This window comes from Ornithodoros turicata, chromosome 6 (assembly GCF_037126465.1).
Source record: "Ornithodoros turicata isolate Travis chromosome 6, ASM3712646v1, whole genome shotgun sequence".
In the NCBI taxonomy this organism is placed as follows: domain Eukaryota; kingdom Metazoa; phylum Arthropoda; class Arachnida; order Ixodida; family Argasidae; genus Ornithodoros; species Ornithodoros turicata.
Window position 1 is genome coordinate 13,034,545 of NC_088206.1, and position 17,629 is coordinate 13,052,173.

General features: G+C 46.0%; 2 protein-coding genes across 2 annotated transcripts in view; one reads left to right on the forward strand and one right to left on the reverse strand.

Moving 5' to 3' along the window:
• LOC135399128 (chitinase-3-like protein 2) overlaps nucleotides 1-12,743 on the forward strand; it is a 49,911-nt gene extending 37,168 nt beyond the window's left edge. The window contains exons 2-8 of the mRNA XM_064630848.1: nucleotides 5,452-5,738; nucleotides 6,306-6,491; nucleotides 8,110-8,285; nucleotides 8,337-8,644; nucleotides 8,715-8,969; nucleotides 12,191-12,434; nucleotides 12,535-12,743. Of these exons, the coding sequence (XP_064486918.1) occupies nucleotides 5,554-5,738; nucleotides 6,306-6,491; nucleotides 8,110-8,285; nucleotides 8,337-8,644; nucleotides 8,715-8,969; nucleotides 12,191-12,434; nucleotides 12,535-12,686 (1,506 nt within the window). The 5' untranslated portion in view covers nucleotides 5,452-5,553 and the 3' untranslated portion in view covers nucleotides 12,687-12,743. The remainder of the gene's footprint in view (nucleotides 1-5,451; nucleotides 5,739-6,305; nucleotides 6,492-8,109; nucleotides 8,286-8,336; nucleotides 8,645-8,714; nucleotides 8,970-12,190; nucleotides 12,435-12,534) is intronic.
• Nucleotides 614-17,547, reverse strand: LOC135399127 (POC1 centriolar protein homolog A-like). Its single transcript, XM_064630847.1, has 14 exons — nucleotides 17,324-17,547; nucleotides 17,099-17,183; nucleotides 16,348-16,427; nucleotides 16,185-16,276; nucleotides 15,912-16,020; nucleotides 15,005-15,075; nucleotides 14,826-14,933; nucleotides 3,215-3,330; nucleotides 1,909-2,042; nucleotides 1,714-1,785; nucleotides 1,235-1,303; nucleotides 1,075-1,143; nucleotides 883-987; nucleotides 614-786 (listed from the first exon to the last, which is right to left on the reverse strand). Exons 2-14 carry the CDS (start codon nucleotides 17,181-17,183, stop codon nucleotides 703-705), a joined length of 1,194 nt encoding a protein of 397 aa, XP_064486917.1. The 5' UTR covers nucleotides 17,324-17,547; the 3' UTR covers nucleotides 614-702.
• Between the last annotated feature and the right edge of the window lie 82 nt (nucleotides 17,548-17,629).

The following is a 17,629-nucleotide window of genomic DNA, read 5'->3' on the forward strand; positions in this document are numbered from 1 at the left end:
GCACGTGGGCGCACGCCGAAGAATCATGTGACGTCACGTCGCGCTGCGCGTGGGATCCTCACGTGACAGACCCGGCCCACCTGCGCCGCTTTGCAGAAGGCGTTGTCCTCGCGTCCAGCTCCGTCACGTGACCGAGATGCAGACGAAAACATGGGAATTTTCTTCGTTCCAACATGTTCCGCTATTGCGGCGGACAGCGGACTTGTGCATTGACCATCTCCCGTTGCGGGTGGGGGGTGAGCAGAGTCCGAACTACGGCACCGATAATGCCGCCTACATACCTACATGAAGCGATATAGTGCATGACTGCGAATGCACATGCTCTTCCCTGGCTTTTTCTCAAACGCCTCGAGTCAAATGTTGGCACAACAACAACGACTGGCACAGTTTTCAATTAGCCGTATTCAACAACTTCCTTGGTTTAGTGACGTCGGGTTTTAATCGATCACGTGAGACTTTCGTTCGCCAATGGATGGGTTCATGGGTTGAATCTCCTCAAGAAATCGTACCTTTAGTAGCACATTTAGGAGAGGGGAAGGTGAAATCCTTTCCCCATTTTACCAAAAGCTCCCGTAGAACTCCTCCCGAAAAAAAATTTTTCTGGCAACGTTACTGCCGCACTGCAACCATTTTATTCGTTAAATATAGCTTGAGAAGATCAGTCACCTTGCTTTAAAATTACAATGCCACCGGTTGATGAATCTACGCATCCTCGTTGTTGAGATGACTGCTGTCTTGGAACCGGTGTTCGATCTCGGACACCCTTTCCTCCATGAGGGACATCGTCTGCAGATGATAACGATGATATTAGAAAGAAAAAAAAGAAAAAAACTCCAAGGCAACATGTTAAGAAAACAACAACAACAACAGTGATTATTATACTTGGGTCATGCGTCCTATTTGAGCTATCAGCTGCTGAATCGTGTCCTTCAGCGTGTCCACTGCTTCGTTTCCGAGAGCACTATCTGACGGCCAGCTATCTGTCGCCTGTAAGTAATGCAGTAGAAATTGGAAAAGACAGATTTCGTTACGTCAAGAGACAAGCAACGCAAACGATGGATGGAAGCCGCTTACCTCTACGCCGGTTACGTTCACAGCGGCGTCCTCTTTCTCCGGTACATTCTCGTTTCCATTCGAGAAATTCTGACAAATATTTTCAGGAAAATTTAACGAGGCGCCAATATTCCAATGCTACCGACTAATATTCCGACGCACCAATTTAAACGGAACATACCTTGTCGGAATCAAGCTCTTGGTCCCCACTTTTATCTGGGCGACTGTAGTTGGACTGCCACAGTGCGACCTGCATTTCAATATAACGTGAACAATAAACTGCGATAATGTGACCGTACGTTAACACCGAGCGATATTCCTCAGAATACTCCAGCGGAAAATGTGAAAAACGTAATTTCTTCTTCTTCTTCTACCAATTGGCCAGGACAAAAGGGACAAACGATGTTTGTCTATGTCCGTGTCTACGTATTCTGCGGCGCAGCCACAAGATGTCATCCGTAGCAGACGACGTCGTCTGCCAAGTGCGCAGTACGCAGCTCCCGATATTCCGGCACCGTGAAAGTGTGAGAAGCCTTGCTTAGTTCTTTTTTTTTCTTCTTCCACCAGAATATTCCGTGTGTTCGAGAGAATGTTCGAGTGAATTCACGCTAACAAGTGGAGACAAGTATATACTGCAAAGTATGAAAGAAAAATGCTCACACAGTTGTCATCCCCTCCAATTGCAAACCGTTTCCCATCGTAGCTGCTGAAGCACACGGCATTGGCTGGTCTCTAAGCATAGAAAACAAAACAACCTTGCTTCGTCAATCAATCAATCAATCAACAGTTGCATGCTTTCGCCACCGGCTCATAATAATAATAACAAGAACAACAGTGATCATAAAGGGTGCATACTCCGCAGGATCCCAGTGTGAATACCAGCCTTCCTTGGAGCAGGTCAAATATTCTAGCAGACATGTCGGATGAGGCGGTTGCAATGAAGTCACCGGAAGAGTGGAAGGATAGGTCGTTCACACATCCTTCGTGAGCTACAGGTAGAACAGATGAGAAAGGCATCGTAAAGGGAGGTGCTGAGGAAGGATATGGAGCTGTCGTAATGCAATTGGGAAATAATACTATGCACTCCTTCGTAAACAGGGCTAGCTCCAGGCTCGTGTTTTTACATTTTGAAATTTCAATCATACATCGGCGCTTCATGAAGCACATAAGCAGGACGCCCAGAGTTGGACCAATTCCCTCACCATCTGTACCCTTACCTCAATTTTTTGCAAACAGGCAAGGCGAGGAAAGAAATTTCCTCGCCCCATTTTTTTTCCGATAAAAATTCCTCACCTCAGTATTTTTCATGAAAATTTCCCTCGCCTCAATCTTTCTCCGCAAAAAACTTCCCCATCTCGACCATTTTTCTTCTCGTTTCTACTCCCAATTATTATTATTATTATTGTTCTATTAGTTCCTCATCTGAATCTTTTTTCTGGAAATTTTCGTCATCCCACCTCAATCTTTTTTTTCCTCAACTCACCTCAATGTCCGTCAGGGGAGGTGAAAGATTGTAAAAAAAAAAAAAATAAATAACTGGGCTGTTCGGTTATCGATAGTAAAATCGATAAAACCCCAGGCCAGGAACACAGCCCTGGAGGTTAACAGCTCGACCTCGTCGCCCACCTCTGCAGGACGCACATACCGATTGGATAAGATCGACCAAAGTATATAAGGAACACTGTTAAAGGAAGCACAAAGTGAAAAGAAAAAGAAAAAAATTCACGAATTAGAGATCCCGTTACCTTTACACCAAGACGAAAGGAACGGGAGTGATCCGTTATGTCGTTCGCGATTTATGATCGATAGAAAAAAAGAAAGAAAGAATGAAGGAAAGCGCAATATGCGCTTTCCCTCTCCTTCTCAAGAAGGTCGACAATGCCAAAGGTCCTCCGATTGGTCTCCTAAAACGACCTATCCAATCATCAGGGGGGATATCGTTTGAGTAGACGAATCCGAGGCCTCTCCGCATTGTCGGGCTTCTCGAGAAGGAGAGGGAGGGAAAGCGTAAATCGCGTGTCTTTCTTTTTTCTATCGATCATAAATCCCGAGCGACGCAACGGACCACTCCCGTTCCTTTCGTCTTGGTATCAGGGCAACGGCATCCTTCATATTCCGCGAGAATTTTTGCGCTTCAGTGCCCCTTTAAAGACCCTTGTACCTTCGTATTCCTGCAGGAGTTTCTTGGCGCGTACATCGTATAGACGAAGCACGGCGTCTGTGCCAGCGGCAGCTACGTAGTTACCCGACGGGTGGAAGTCCGCGCGCCGTGGTACACTGCAAGGAGCAAGGAGGGTGACACTTTCAACGCTTCACGCAGAATGGATTGTCAGGCAGTCTCGGACAAGATACTCATTCGTTTTAAATTACGTGTGAGCGCCGCGAAGCAACTGCGGCTATGAGAGGCGTGCAGACGCCGACTGATGGAGAGGGGGTTAACACAAAAAAGTAACTGAGTAGAGCACTAAACACTCAGCCGTGAAAAAGACACTGAATATACAGGGTGTTTGCTCTAACGTGTGCAGAAATTACATTTAAAGCGAGCGACAAAAGAGAAACGATCTCTACTTTTCAGCTACTTGACTATAAGAAACAGGTGTAACTAGTGAAGCGGTACCTGTTTCTTTCTCAAGTAGGAGAATAGTACCACTTGCTTTTCTTTTATCGTTCGCTTTAAATATAATTCGGGGACACCATTACAGCAAATGTATCTCTGTATGCTCACAAAGGTAACCTTTGTCCCGTTTTTCTATTTTCTTTTCTATTCGCGTGTTCTGGAGTAGCCCGTCCCGACTTTTATCGGACTCGTATCTCCACATTTTTTGTTTACTTTTCAATCAGTCAATTCATATAAAAAGTATTTTGATGCTACATTCTGACATCTTAAAAATATTTCGAACACTGGTAGCAAGATAGCAAATTATATTCTGAAGTATTTGAGATAGAGAAACTTGAGTGGAGTATTTAAATTATGTGCAAGTCCGGTGTGAAGTGCACCGTTGCCCGTGATCGTTTGCGTTACAAAGTCCGGTCGAAAAGAATGGTGTGTGAGTATGATGGGTATGTGCAAGGCGGCACCATCGTAACGACGGATTATTAGCGAGAGCGTCGCGCGAATTATTATACTAACCAAATACCTGTGCCCTTTTGCCACGTTTATTTGGAGCTCCTTTCCGAATTTTGAATCCGTTTCTTTCTCAGGAGAAATTATTCGATTTCAATCGTGACGAATATAAGTGACTTAAATCATGATTAAAATCGGAATGATTTCAATCACGCAAGCCTGCCTCAAACGAAGAAATAAGAATAATAATAAAGAAGCGGGCAAACCTTGCTTAACCACTAGATTTCGAGCTACAAAATGGGCATCCCAATCTTGAAAACCGGTATTCTTTCTATGATATTCCACAAAAAGAGGAAAAAGTTGAATGGAAGTCTTACATCTCATCACTGCCATACAGATGTTATTTCGCCCAATACACCTTTTTAGGAAAAAATAAAATAAAAATCATAGGGACATTGTTATTGTTCAAGGACACTGCCCACCGGAGGCGGACCGCGTCATCAAGGGGCCCTTCTCCAAAATATGGAGGTCCGGCTCCCGTTCGCTTCCCACCACTGTGTAAAAGCACGCAAGGGCTTATGGGAACTTAGAGCGTCTTACAGCATTACGAGACAGCCAGAGGCGGAGGTAGAAGAAGAAAAAGAAGAACAATTCCGGTGTGTGCAGCAGCAGCGTCAGCCGGGGTAAACAATAACCGAAGCAGACGACAAAGGGTGCGTTTTCTTATTCAACTCTGGCAACTCCGAGTTACTCTCAGCCGGCGAAAAATAGCCAGAGTAGCCAGAGTAACGGAAATGACGTCATAACCCCGCGGCGAAAATTAGCCAGAGTAGCCAGGGAGTGACAACTCTACTTTACTCTGCTCTGAAGAAAGGTAGCCGTCGTTCTGACGTCACACACAAGCTAGCAGACGACGATGCGTCGTCTGCTACCTACGGTCTTGTTGACAGACAATATGGGTGGTGTTCATTTTCGAAATGTAAGACTGGTTAACAACTGTCGAGCATTTTCAAAATCTGCTGGAGTGCACGCATCTGCGTTAAGTTGTTAAACAGAGCGTCTGCCAGCACTTCCACATTGTCTCGCCCGTCAGGCAAGTCCGCCATTTTGAGTGCAGAGTAACTCTAGCCGTTCGAAAATTACGGTTGAAGGTAGCTACTCTGGAGTCACGTGATGATAAAGGTTCTGACGTCGTTACCCAACTCCTGGCTACTCGGGTTCAATAAGAAAACGCACCCAAAGCAGTGTCCCTCAAAAGTTCCCATGCTGCTTTGCGCCGCGCGCATCTTTTTGAAATCTCCCTTAGTGGCTCACGGTCATCTTTTGCTTGGAAGAAGAAGACGAAGAAGCAGCATTATGGTCATCGCTGCGCGGGGAGGAAGACGGTGATTGGGCGCGTGATCGAAGATCGTCCCAGGCAGGCCCCTCTCTGTCCAATGTCGAAAACATTGCTCAAGCAATTGGGGCCGCTGGGTCTACAGGTGAGCAAGACCCAAAGCGCCAAAAAGCTATGGAGGTCCATCAACATGACCAGTCCCCCGTTACTACTACTCTACGCCGTCGTCTTCCTTGGAGGAGTCATGGTCACCTTTCTGCTTGCCCTGACGGCTATACCAAAGAGGTATCTCATTCGCGTTCCGGTACCATTGCGTTGATGATTTTCGTAATGTGTAATCGTATCCCACCACTCTTCTTGCCATGTCATCCAATCTGTCTAGTACGACGTACACCATGGTTCGGACGCAGGTCAACCTTGCAGAGTAACGTACGAGGACTTGAGTTCCCTGAAAAACCACGAAAAAGACCCAAAGTGCATGACGATTTTTAAAGAGCTGCAAGCACGTCTTCAAAATCAGTCGAGCCTTTCCACGTCGACTTAACGTCCTCGGGACGTTACAGGCGAACACAGATGCTGCTGTTCACCGCACGAGATCCGCGGCCGGATCCGTAACTGTGCTAGTTGAAATAGGTACACTACATTCGCAGCCGTGACGATGTCGAGTACATTCCCAGGGCTGTCCATGTATCTCCATGAACGACTTATGAACGCGTGGTGCAACTCTGCTATAAGCACCGGCCATCAGCGCATAGATGGTGTGTACGCACCAAACAGGAAGTGATGACTGTTACAGCGTTGCAGACTTCTATCCGTTCCCGCTTTACAGCAGCGCCTGTATTTTGCTTGCAGTGCAGAGCAAAATAATACCCGTGTCCCGCTGATCCCCATCCATCGAAGGCTAATCTTCTCCCGCCAGGGCGCAGGATCGGTGAAGACTGTCACTACAGGCGCTCCAATGTTCTGCTTCTATGACCGCTACTCGGAAAGGCACACGGAGCCGGTCAAGTACAGTCCCATCAAGCATCTTCCTGCCAGGTATAAGCTATTATAGATTGGATTGGATTGGATTGGATTGGATTTTTCGACAAGGCAATTTTTTTGTATGCAGGGGTGTATCTCCGCCAGCGGAGAATGTAGTTTGTATACACCGACAGTGCACTCTTAGAAAATAAAAGGTGGAGCAGTTATACACCTTTTAGGAGGTAATAGTTGTCGCATATGTTGTGCCTAAAAGGTTGTAACGTTCTACCTGCTACCTATACAAACGATAGGGTTACCGCTTCTGATTCGGTGAGCGAGGGGGGTGTACGCCTTTTTGTAGCAATTTGGATATGTGATAATTGCTTTTACCACCCTTTATCAGACGCTATGTTGACCTAGATGGTAACTATAGAAGTTACCGCCTTTTCACACCCCTTTTTCTTAGAGTGTAGGACGTTATACGTGAAGATGGAGGACGCGGGACCAGGGATTTCCCTACACCCTCCCCAGGGGGGTGTACACCCCATGCATTTTTGCAACCCCCCCTGAAATTTCTCAGGTGTCCTCACCCAGCTCGGCCACCAACACGTTCTGGTAGAGCGCAGCGAATTACACCCTGTAATGTCAAACTTGGGCTGTAGGACCACAGTAATGCAGATGATTGTATCATGCATTTGTCCAAAATCATTTGAAAGTGACTGTTCAATGCATATATGGCGCGCAAATACGAACGAAAATGCGTGCGGGCACGCAAACTCAAATGTGGATAATCAAGAACCATTTGCGCCCAACTCAATCAAGCGAGGTATTCCACGATTGTTTCCGTACGTGTCTAAGAAAAAATTCCCTAAGTGGAACCTTCACCAAGCATATACACCCCCCCTCCCCCCTGAAAGCTCGGCAACCCCCAGCAGTGAATTTCTGGGGAAATCACTGCGCGGGTCAAACGTGAAAGCGGATTCACATGTATTGTTAATGCGAATAATTTACGTGTTTACTTCGATAGCGTGCAAATGTGCTCCAAGTGCTGGTCTCCGACAATTACTTTCCTACAATGACCAGTAAGCAACAGCTTGAAACATGCGGGTGTACTACGTTGTCACTCGGAAACGACGTGCGCGCTTGCCTAAGCCAATCACAAACGTATTTAGATTTGTGGTCGTAGTTGACGTGTCATGTCTCCGTAAGTGGTCAGGGGCAACACCACCTAGATAAAGCCTGCTTACTCGTCGACGTGACGTAACAACTGATAGTCAGCCAATCAGGATCGTGTTTTCAACGGCGGTAGCCAATCACGAACGAGCTTTCAGCGGGTCGTAGCCATGGAGACGAATCACCGTCGTCTGCGAGCAGTGATGGAACGTTCCCGCGTACTAAACGAGAAAATCTTAAAATAAAGCTCAACGCGGTCCCATATCTTTCTCGTGACTGATTTTCTTGAAGGCGTGTTGCACTTTTTGTCCATAGATTCACGTCTACAGATACCGAGCTAGTTGCAACCATTTCAGAGTTCTTGAATTCGCAGAACGGCGAATCGCAAGAGCAGACGAATTCTGACTTTATATGTCCAAGTAGCGAAGGAGGGAGAGAAGGCAATAAGCAGGCCATCTGTATCTATAGGTGGCGTTGTCAGGGTACGTGCAATCGTGTATACGAAAGAGTGCTTGCACAGGTACTGCTCCCACCTGGTTTACGGCTACATCAGTCCCGGTGACCTGAAGAACGTTACTACGCAAGCGAGTACAAAGTCTCCCGTGGGATCCTTCGCTGACGCGCAGAAGAAGATCAAACAGATGGTCCAGCTCAAGAGCACGTATCCCGCACTCAGAGTCATGGTCGCCATTGGAGGTAAGCTGATGTTATAGTGGAAAAGGCCCAATCTCCAGTTATTTCTTGAAGGGAAGCACGTGGATTCCCGTTCCTTCTCGGACGAGTTGCTGACAGAGGGCCGCCGGGAGCACTTTGCCCAGCGCGCGGCACGCTGGCTCCGCGCGCGCGGTCTGGACGGCCTGCACGTGCACTGGATGTACCCGGGCCAAGGGAACGGACGCCCGTCGGACAGGCAAAACCTGCCCAGATTTTTGGCACAGCTGCGAAAGAGCTTCGATTCTCGGATGAAGGGTCGGAACCTCGTCCTCACTTTATTCGTGCCGCACGGGGACGAACTCATCGACAGGGGATACGAAGTCAAGGCGGCAGCTGCACAGGTGACATATATACCGTGGCACCGCTGGGGACTTTGTGGAAGCACGCGATGTGACCAGGGTATAAATGCAGGTTGACTACCTGATTCTTCACGGCTGGGGCTACAGTGAACCCAACCGTGCTGAGGTGAGCAGTCCTCTGTTCAATCGGCCTCCAGAACGCCAAGGATCTCCAACGAACTCCATCCACGATATGGTTGCATTGCTGGCAGACAGGGGAGCCCCCAAAAGCAAGATGATACTCGGGGTCTCCGCCAGGGGTATCAGCTATACCCTGGCGAGGCCAGAGCCTTCCGTCAGAGCTCTTCTGCGCGCCAGCCATCCGTTTGTGAGTTCTTATAGAGTTCCTTATACAGGGGTGTTAGAACCGGGCAGGAGCACAGTTGTCGGCAGGGCATGGTGTAACATTCCAGGTATAAGATTGGGGAGTCGCCTGCTGCGAAATGACGAGGTACTTCGTACAGCTCCGTCACATTCTAATCCCAGATTTACAGTGGCTCAACTACTACGATATCAACAGTACTATAGTACTGCAAACACGCTTTGCATGACGCGAGGCTATCGAATGCGCCAGTTTTCAGGGAACATCCTCTTCGAGCATAGACTACTTCCATATCACTCCAGTATGTGATAGTAAATTTGAGAGATTTCTCCTGCTCCGCATTGTAAGCCGTAGGCAATGAGGAATGTGCTATACGGTGAATCTGTTGACTACATGTTTTCTGTGGTCACGGTTTACCGTAAGCTAGATTTCATGCATCGAATTTTGGCACACGACGAGCAGAACTACCAGACTGAATTTGGAACGAATATCTCACTGCATCCGACAGACTGCATAAATAATAATAATAATAATAACAACAATAATAATACAGGGGAGTGACAGAGAGTTCAAATAGTGCCGATATATATGTATGCGTGATTCGGTGTGTCGCATCTTGTCTGTGCGTCACATATTCTGCAAACATCGAGCACAATTGCGAATCACGAATCTGACGATGGCTCGCTGAGAACAGTACAGTGTTCTGGATATCTTGGTGCCTTCTCAATGCGTTCCCCATTGATATTTCATTAATCGCCGTCAGGGCAGAAAGGAAAAATGAAATACAAAAAAAAAAAAAAATTAAAGATTAGAGCCAATGCTACCACGTACCGTATTTTCCGACTCGTAAGGAACATTTGTGGCGCATTCCGTGGATAACGGGTAGCTTGCATAGCAACCTGTAGCACATAGTACCTATCGCACCATCTACTTTTCTTATCATTCGACAGGAAATCTTCCTATATGAAGAGAAATATATATATATATATATATAGATACTCATGGAACGATGCGGCAGCACCAGAGGACACGTGTTTCGCCGTGTTTGCGGCTCGTCGGCCCTGGGTAGCTGCGCATCGTTCCCAATTGGCAAACCAGGGGTCACTCAGCGAGCGATATACACCTGGTACACCGATATAGAAGTTCAAAAAAAGACGCGGAAACAGATTTTAGGGAAGACACAAACACTAGTTTATTACATAGGGAGACATTAAAAAGTAAAATGGGCAAGGGGTCGACGTTTCGACAGTGGCAGTCTTCGTCAGGACTTTTTTGTCCTGACGAAGACAGTGCCACTGTCGAAACGTCGACCCCTTGCCCATTTTACTTTTTAACGTCTCCCTATGTAATAAACTAGTGTTTGTATCTTCCCTAAAATCTGTTTCCGCGTCTTTTTTTGAACTTCTGTAAAACTTCGTGGCCGTTTGATAATCATTTTACCTCACTGTCTCTCTCTCTCTCTATATATATACAGTGAACCCTCGTTAATATGACCCCCGATAACATGACATACACGCTTTACGACTATAGTCCTGGGGAACAATGCAGTGAAATCTCTGCAAATCCCCCTCCCCCCCCCCGTTAATATGACAATTCCGCATTATGACCAAAATTTTCGGGAACGACCATGGTCATAATAACGAGGGTTCCCTGTATATACAGGGAGTTACCTATAAAAGTATACCCGTGCCGCCATGCTGTACTCGCCAATTACTCAATACAGGTGGCACATTGTGCGATCTTCATATAGAGCTCATAAGGACATTTAATCTTGGTAAATTTCGAAGTGATTGAGCGCCGCAGCACGAAGTTATAACTCAAAACATGCAATCCCCGTAGTCAAAACAATCAAGATGGCGGCGTTGAGAAGAGCACTTGACATGCTGCTCCCCAGACGACGACGTTTCGCATATCCTGCCAGCCGGATGGAACTGTAGTTTTAATTTCGCTTTCGTGTAACTGTCGTATTTTGCTCAGAAGTAAGCAACGTGAGCAACGAAAAATGCCGCCGTACTCGGCAGACGACACCCAAAAGGGGATGTCGTCTGCTTACTGAGAGGCGCCATCTTGGCTGTTTTGACTACGGGAACCTCACGTTTTGCGCTATAACTTTGCGTTACGGTGCTCAATCACTTCGATATTTACCGTGATGGAATGCCCTTATGAGTTTCACACGTAGGCAGCACATTGTACCGCCTGCATTGAGTAATTGGCGAGCACGGCATGCCGGCGCAGGTAACACCCTGTATATATCTTCCGGGAAAAAGCGCACACGTATTACGACACATAACGCGCGCGCGTTATACAACGGAAACCTCAGTAATATTTGTGCAGCGTAAGCATAATCGTCGTTGTCGTAATGAACTGCGCAGTAGCTCCCTTCAATGTTTGCCCTTCCTTGTGAGTAAAACGACCCCGACGTTCAAAATGTGCTCGTCTACGCTTTGACGCAAGAATGTGCGCTTTCTTGACACGATTACGTAAGAGACCGTCTGCATTCGAAATGTATAAAGAGGAGAGAACAGGCGTACATTTCCACTTATTGATTATGAACCCTTTGGCGTCTGTACCAAATACATACGATGCGCATGCTTTTCCGATGCCGATGTTTGTGGATAGATGTTTATGCACCCCTTCTGTAACTAGACCGAAAAACAATCAACAATGAGACGACAAAATAAACATGATCTAGGACTCGGCACATTCAACCTTGCACGCGGCGTATCTTTTTCGTGACGTTTGCTGTTACACCTATATAATATGGTTGTGTGTCCAATGTCAGCTATGTTCACCATTCTTGCGCAAGAGCGCATGTTATCTGCTGCGTAATACGCCGCAAAAAAAAGTTCACTGCTAAGATTAATGTCCTGTGGGCTGCCCGTGGAAGATGATGAAGAGGTGCCTCTGCTGCCACGCGCTGGCACGACAGTTCTACCGGCACCGTCCTAGCGTGAGGCCACGACCGTGGGACATTCCATCATCGCCGGTCAGGACTCATGTAGAGGAACACCACCTCCTCCCCAGTCCCCTGCACGATCCCAAAGTAACAGCCAGAGCGCTTGGTAAATAATTAAATATACGTGGAGAGCGAGAGAATCGGTGGAATCATATACAACCGTGCTCCAGTGTTCCGAGCACAGATCGTAAATAGTACCATTACAAACATGGGCGACGTTTGCATCGTTTTGAAACTGACGTCCGATAATCGGCATGTTCCACTCCTGCAGGGTCGACCCGGTCCATTCACGAAGACAGCGGGTCAGCTGGCCTATTACGAGATTTGCTACAATGTCTACCGCCACAACTGGGCCCGCGTGTTCGACGCCATCACGGGCTGCCCTTACGCTTTCCTGGGCAACGAGTGGGTCACGTATGACGACTCTGACTCCCTTCGTGCCAAAGCCTCCTTCATCCGGAACCAGACTCTGGCCGGCGCCGCATTGCTAAACGTGCAAGCGGACGACTACTTCGGTACGTTCTTCCGAAAACATCCGCTTGCTCAATTAGTTTCCCGACGTTTTTTTTTTTTTTTTTTGTTATCTATGCAGCTCCAATGTAGTCGCTTTTGCAGGTCTTTGCGGGCCAAAGAACGTGTTGGCGCGTTCCCTGTACACAGGGCTTCGCTTCTACACGCCCAAGACAGCACAGAAGAAAAGTCCCAAAGTGAGCCGGGTGCGCTACCAACGCCGGACACGAACGATCGCAAGATGGCGCTCAACCTAAGTAACGCACGAAGGAAAGTGATCACAGTGAATGAAATAAAGTGTACGTGTCTTGTCATCCGAAAGAGACTTCATGATCATGGCAGGTACCATTACCTAGGGCACAGTGAAGCTTGGATGTGCATGAAGCTTCCGACAGTTCCTGTCGTAGGCCAGGGGCCCTATTCGGAGCCGCTGTCGAGCGCCAGCGACGGTCTCGATAGAGGAGTACCGGTAGAACGCGATTGACTTGACGCGTTTGTTGACTTTTGTTTGTTGAGTGTCGTGTTTTTCATCGAGTGTTAGGCTATTAGAGGTAAAGTCTAGGAACGAGACTACGCGCTCTCGACTAATAGCGCAGCAGCAGGAGAATCACGTGGAATGCCCCTTGTTTTGGAAGCAGACGACGACGCGTTGACGATGGAGAAGTCTCGTGCTTCTCGCTCAACGCTTAAATAACATGAAATGATGTTCCAGTTCATGATCGAGCACCGCAATTTATTCACGGGCATTTTGCTGGCGGCCTACACGCAATTAGACAGACTGACAGACAAAAGAAGTGCGAAGGATAGCAGACGACACCACCTGCCATGTCGTCTGCTATGTGCGCTGCACAAGACGCGGCGGAGCTTCCGCCCCGTGAACAGACCTTTCTTTACTTCTACCGGAATATTTCGTGGCAAAATGCATTAATTCCCGATTGCATTAAAAACCGTACTAAAAAATCGAGGCTGATCGCTCCTGATATTATTACAGGACGCACTTGATGATGGGGACCTCGCAGACGACAGAAATATCCCAGAAAGAGAGGAATCGCTAAAAAGAGTCTGTCAGCCCCTTTTACTCCTCAGATTTTCCATGCGATGCACTTGGCACATTTGCTTACTTGTGATGCTCGATAAATAAACAAACAAGCAGAGTAAACAAGCAACAACAACGGAGTGAACAAACAAAGATACGAAAACACTCATAATTTTCGCCGAGCTTTTCTGAGCTGCTCCCAATGCCGCTTATTATTTTTTGGCAGTAAACGGCGGGAAAACAAGATCTTGTTTCCTGATATCATTATTCATCATTGACCAGTGTGTTTTTGCCACTGGCACTGAATCTCGTCCGAACAATAACAAGTACCCAAACAATAATAAACCATTCGCAGATCACCTATTGCATACCACATAAAGGAAAACTCAGTAGAAACCTCTCTTGGTACGATTCATGCAAGGACGGGTAATTTAGGAAGCGTAAGTGAATGAATCTATGTACCGAATTAGCATGTGTTAATTTTGAATGCACAGGTAAAGCTGAGACAACTAGCACACTACAAAAATTACGTTACTTTCGGTACTCCACAAAACATGAGACATTTGTAATGATCTCAAGCATTGAGTAAGGTGACAAATGTGCAGTTCTAATATCAAACTAGATGACTTTCCTAGGCCAGCTGAACTCTGCAGAAGTACCAGCACTGGTGAGATGACATCAAATTCAGTGACTCCAGTAGCTGCTGGAGATTTATCAGCTACTTCCAGTAAATGTGCCAATTATCATCATTCTGTTTCCGAAGTATAGAGAACCAGATACCTTAGCAATGACACAAGTCCTTGTTTTCTGTATGCGTGTGATACTTTCTGTTGCAACGTATCTCTCTGTTGTCCCTCTACAGCCATTTCAGTGCCAACAGCCAATTACTCGAGACCAGCCAAAGTTACTTAAATGTCAGCCATCTTTCATTGATGAACTGGTTCTTGTTTATTCTTATAATAGACATCACTTCCAAATACTACTAAACTTCTTTTGACATAGGTACAGCATCTGCCTTTGGACAGAGGGCTTTGATGAATATGGAAGCTTGAAACATTCGCTGGAAATTGCCAGAAGCATTTTTGCCCCATAACGGACCACATTATTTAAGCACTGTCAGAACGTGTTCGGTCAGTATCAACTACAAAAAGTAAAAAATAAATAAATAGACAAATAAAATAAAATAAAAATATGGGGGGAGAAGGGATGATCTTCTACTTACCTACAAGCACAAGCCATTTAAACATGCAGCAAAGGAGCTCTGGCAACTATGATACATGTAGCATGCAACACGACAAACATATGCATGCAACATTCTGCAAACAAATGTACAACAATAACAAACAAATGACACACGTACCCGCCGACCTCTGGACAGGAGCAGATGCACTGCTTTGAAGTGGCATCCCATACCTTGATGGACTTGTCATCTCCACAGCTAACTAATCGACGTCCGTCTTGGGAATATCTGCACAAGGAACAGCAAGAAAGGAAGGGAGATTCAAAAGGAATGAAAAAATGGCAAAAGGAAGGACGTACCTGATTGAGTGCACCCAGTTTGTGTGCTGGGTGAGGGAATAAATGAAGCGCTGTCTTTGCACTGACCATACCTAACACGAATACAAAAAAAGAGCAAAATGAGGGGTCAAATTCTCCCATAGAGTTATGAATCATAGTTTCCTATTTACTGACAACAGAACGTTACTGGGGGCAACTCATGGGATCCGGACCACACGACGGAGAACGCGCTCGGACCGCTATTTATGCTGTAGCTGGTTAGAGCTCTCTCCCATCGCATCCCAAGTGAGACTTTTCTTGCTAAGCAAGGTAGTGGCCGACAACGCAGGATGTGCCGGCGCATGTGATGGAAAGGAGCAATTTTGTACCACGTTTGTAACTCCCATTAACAACCGCACACATGGCGTGGGGCATTACGCTGAGTTACAAGCGGATCATCCAGGCCACGACGCGTGAAGTATCCATTAGCCTATGACTTCCATTGGATTTCGTTGGATTCCACTCCCTAGCCAGTGCACATTGTTGCCAGAACGCTCAAAATTTGCAAAGCATCTCTGTTCAAAACACACTCAAACCACAGCCCCCATGAGCTAAACATGGGGATGGAGGAAGGGGAAGGGGGGGGGGGGGGGTTAGTTCAATCTGGGTGTAGAAATTAATATTAAAATAAAAAATAAAAATAAGAGCGAGAAAGAGAGACAGAAAAAGACCATGCAATACAAAAGTCTTATCTCCATCAAGTAAATAGTATGTGTCTGAGGAACAGGACAAATTTTGTAGCCATGAAAAACACTGAAATTATTTGAGGAAATGAAGCAATAAAAGAATGTAACATTCATTTCTTGAGTAGGGGATTCAGCTTCATGGAAAGCCTTGCTAGAATAGCACAGTGCCAGTGTGCCCCAATTTTATCATTTATTTCACATACCTTGACAGTTTTATCGTCAGATGATGTTGCCAAGTGTTGCCCATCTGGTGAAAAGTCGAGGCTTCGGACAGCTGCTGTGTGGGCTCTAAATGATTTTGACTCCCCCTTCCTGCGCAATAATTAATTATATTTTAATAATATATTTATATAATATTTTTATTTAATAATTTCCATAATTGTTTAACTATATTTTTTATTCATTGTAGCTGCGTTAGAGATGCACTTTAGCAAACCTTTTGTTACACAAAGTCACTAACAAAAATTTCAACTTACGTGCTAACCACCCAGAGGCGAACTGTCATATCTCGAGATGCTGAAGCCATAACATTGCCTGACGGTGCAAACCTCACATCTGTGACTATATCCTAGGAAGAACGAAGCGTTTAAACATTGTCAGGTATGGTGAATTCCCAGGCTAGGTGTAGCTTCATTATACCGTGTGGCCTTGAAACCTGTAAGCTCTCTTCTCCTCGTTGAGGTGCCAAACCATAACACACTTGTCTGCACTGCCAGATGCTGCAAGATATATGTTTGATTATTGGAATACAAGAGACACTCTCGAGGATTATATTTAATATCAAGATTTTGAACATGTTGAACCTTAATTAAATAAATGTGCTCGTAACATTTGATGTCTTTCTTTTTTGTTCTTCTTTTTCTGTGTATCCTTGCCTTGCTTGCATTTTCCTGTAGTTTCGTTACTGTATGATGTAACGCCCTCACAGGCCCTTGAGGTGTACCGAAATAAATAAATAAAAAATTATTCTTATGGATGTTTTATGGATATTGGACACCCTTGTTTCAAACACAACAAAGAGGGTGGAGTGTTTACATGAGAACATGGGAGCGAACATGATGGGACATGACTTCTCCTTCCAAAATAAGCTGCTAAAGGTAAGAGTTTCGTGTGTCTGTGTGTGGGGGTAACCTGTTCCCTCTTGCCTACACACGACTGTGCCTCATGCTTATGCTCAGGGATCTGAGCAGAATTTTGATATTTTGATCCTAAGATCAAAATAGAGGGGGGGGGGGGGGGGGGATGTGGCACACCTACATCTGCTGGCTTTTAGGGTAGTTTTTTTCTGGGGGGGGGGGGTGCTTATACTGTATCCCTACTTAGACTTCAAAGCACACTGCATAAACATTGACCACTACATTGAAGTTTAACGTATATCCATCTTACGTACCGAGTTGATTTCCATGTGGACTGAAGTGAAGGCTCGTTACGCGATCTTTATTCCCTTTATACTGTCGCAGAAGAGTAGGATCCATCTGAAAAACATCAGACGCCTCTATCTCTTAAATACACAAATCCATGCCCAGTTGTTTCAAGAGCGCAGACGTGCTTTACTACTGAATTTTCGTCCGGTACGGTGATGCAGGGATGCTTGTTTATGCGTTGCAGTACTCACAATAATTTTCTTAAGACTCGTGGGTCCACTTGGCCAACACACAGCTGTGAATCTCAGAAGTGTAGCTCCAAGAATGATTAGTGACACACAATTTAAGTGCAATATCAAATGTTAATACCCGGTTCGTATTAAGAATAACGCGTCTGCATCTGTCACTCATGCGCTTACGGGAGCACCGGTTCCCCCATCTGCTTCCCGCTCAAAGTGGCCGCCAAAACTGTTGAGTTGACAGCTTTTAGCAGCAGACGATGTGCTAAGACCGCCATTTACAACTAATACCTGTAAAATTTTTGGCTCTCACATAAG

Coding starts and splice junctions, on each gene's coding strand:
- LOC135399127 (XM_064630847.1), bottom strand. CDS start 17,183: ATGGATCCTACTCTTCTGCGACAGTATAAAGGGAATAAAGATCGCGTA. Junction 16,277..16,347: donor ACAGGTTTCAAGGCCACACG/GTATAATGAAGC, acceptor CGTTCTTCCTAG/GATATAGTCACAGATGTGAG. Junction 3,331..14,825: donor TCCTGTCCAGAGGTCGGCGG/GTACGTGTGTCA, acceptor TGCTCCTTGCAG/TGTACCACGGCGCGCGGACT.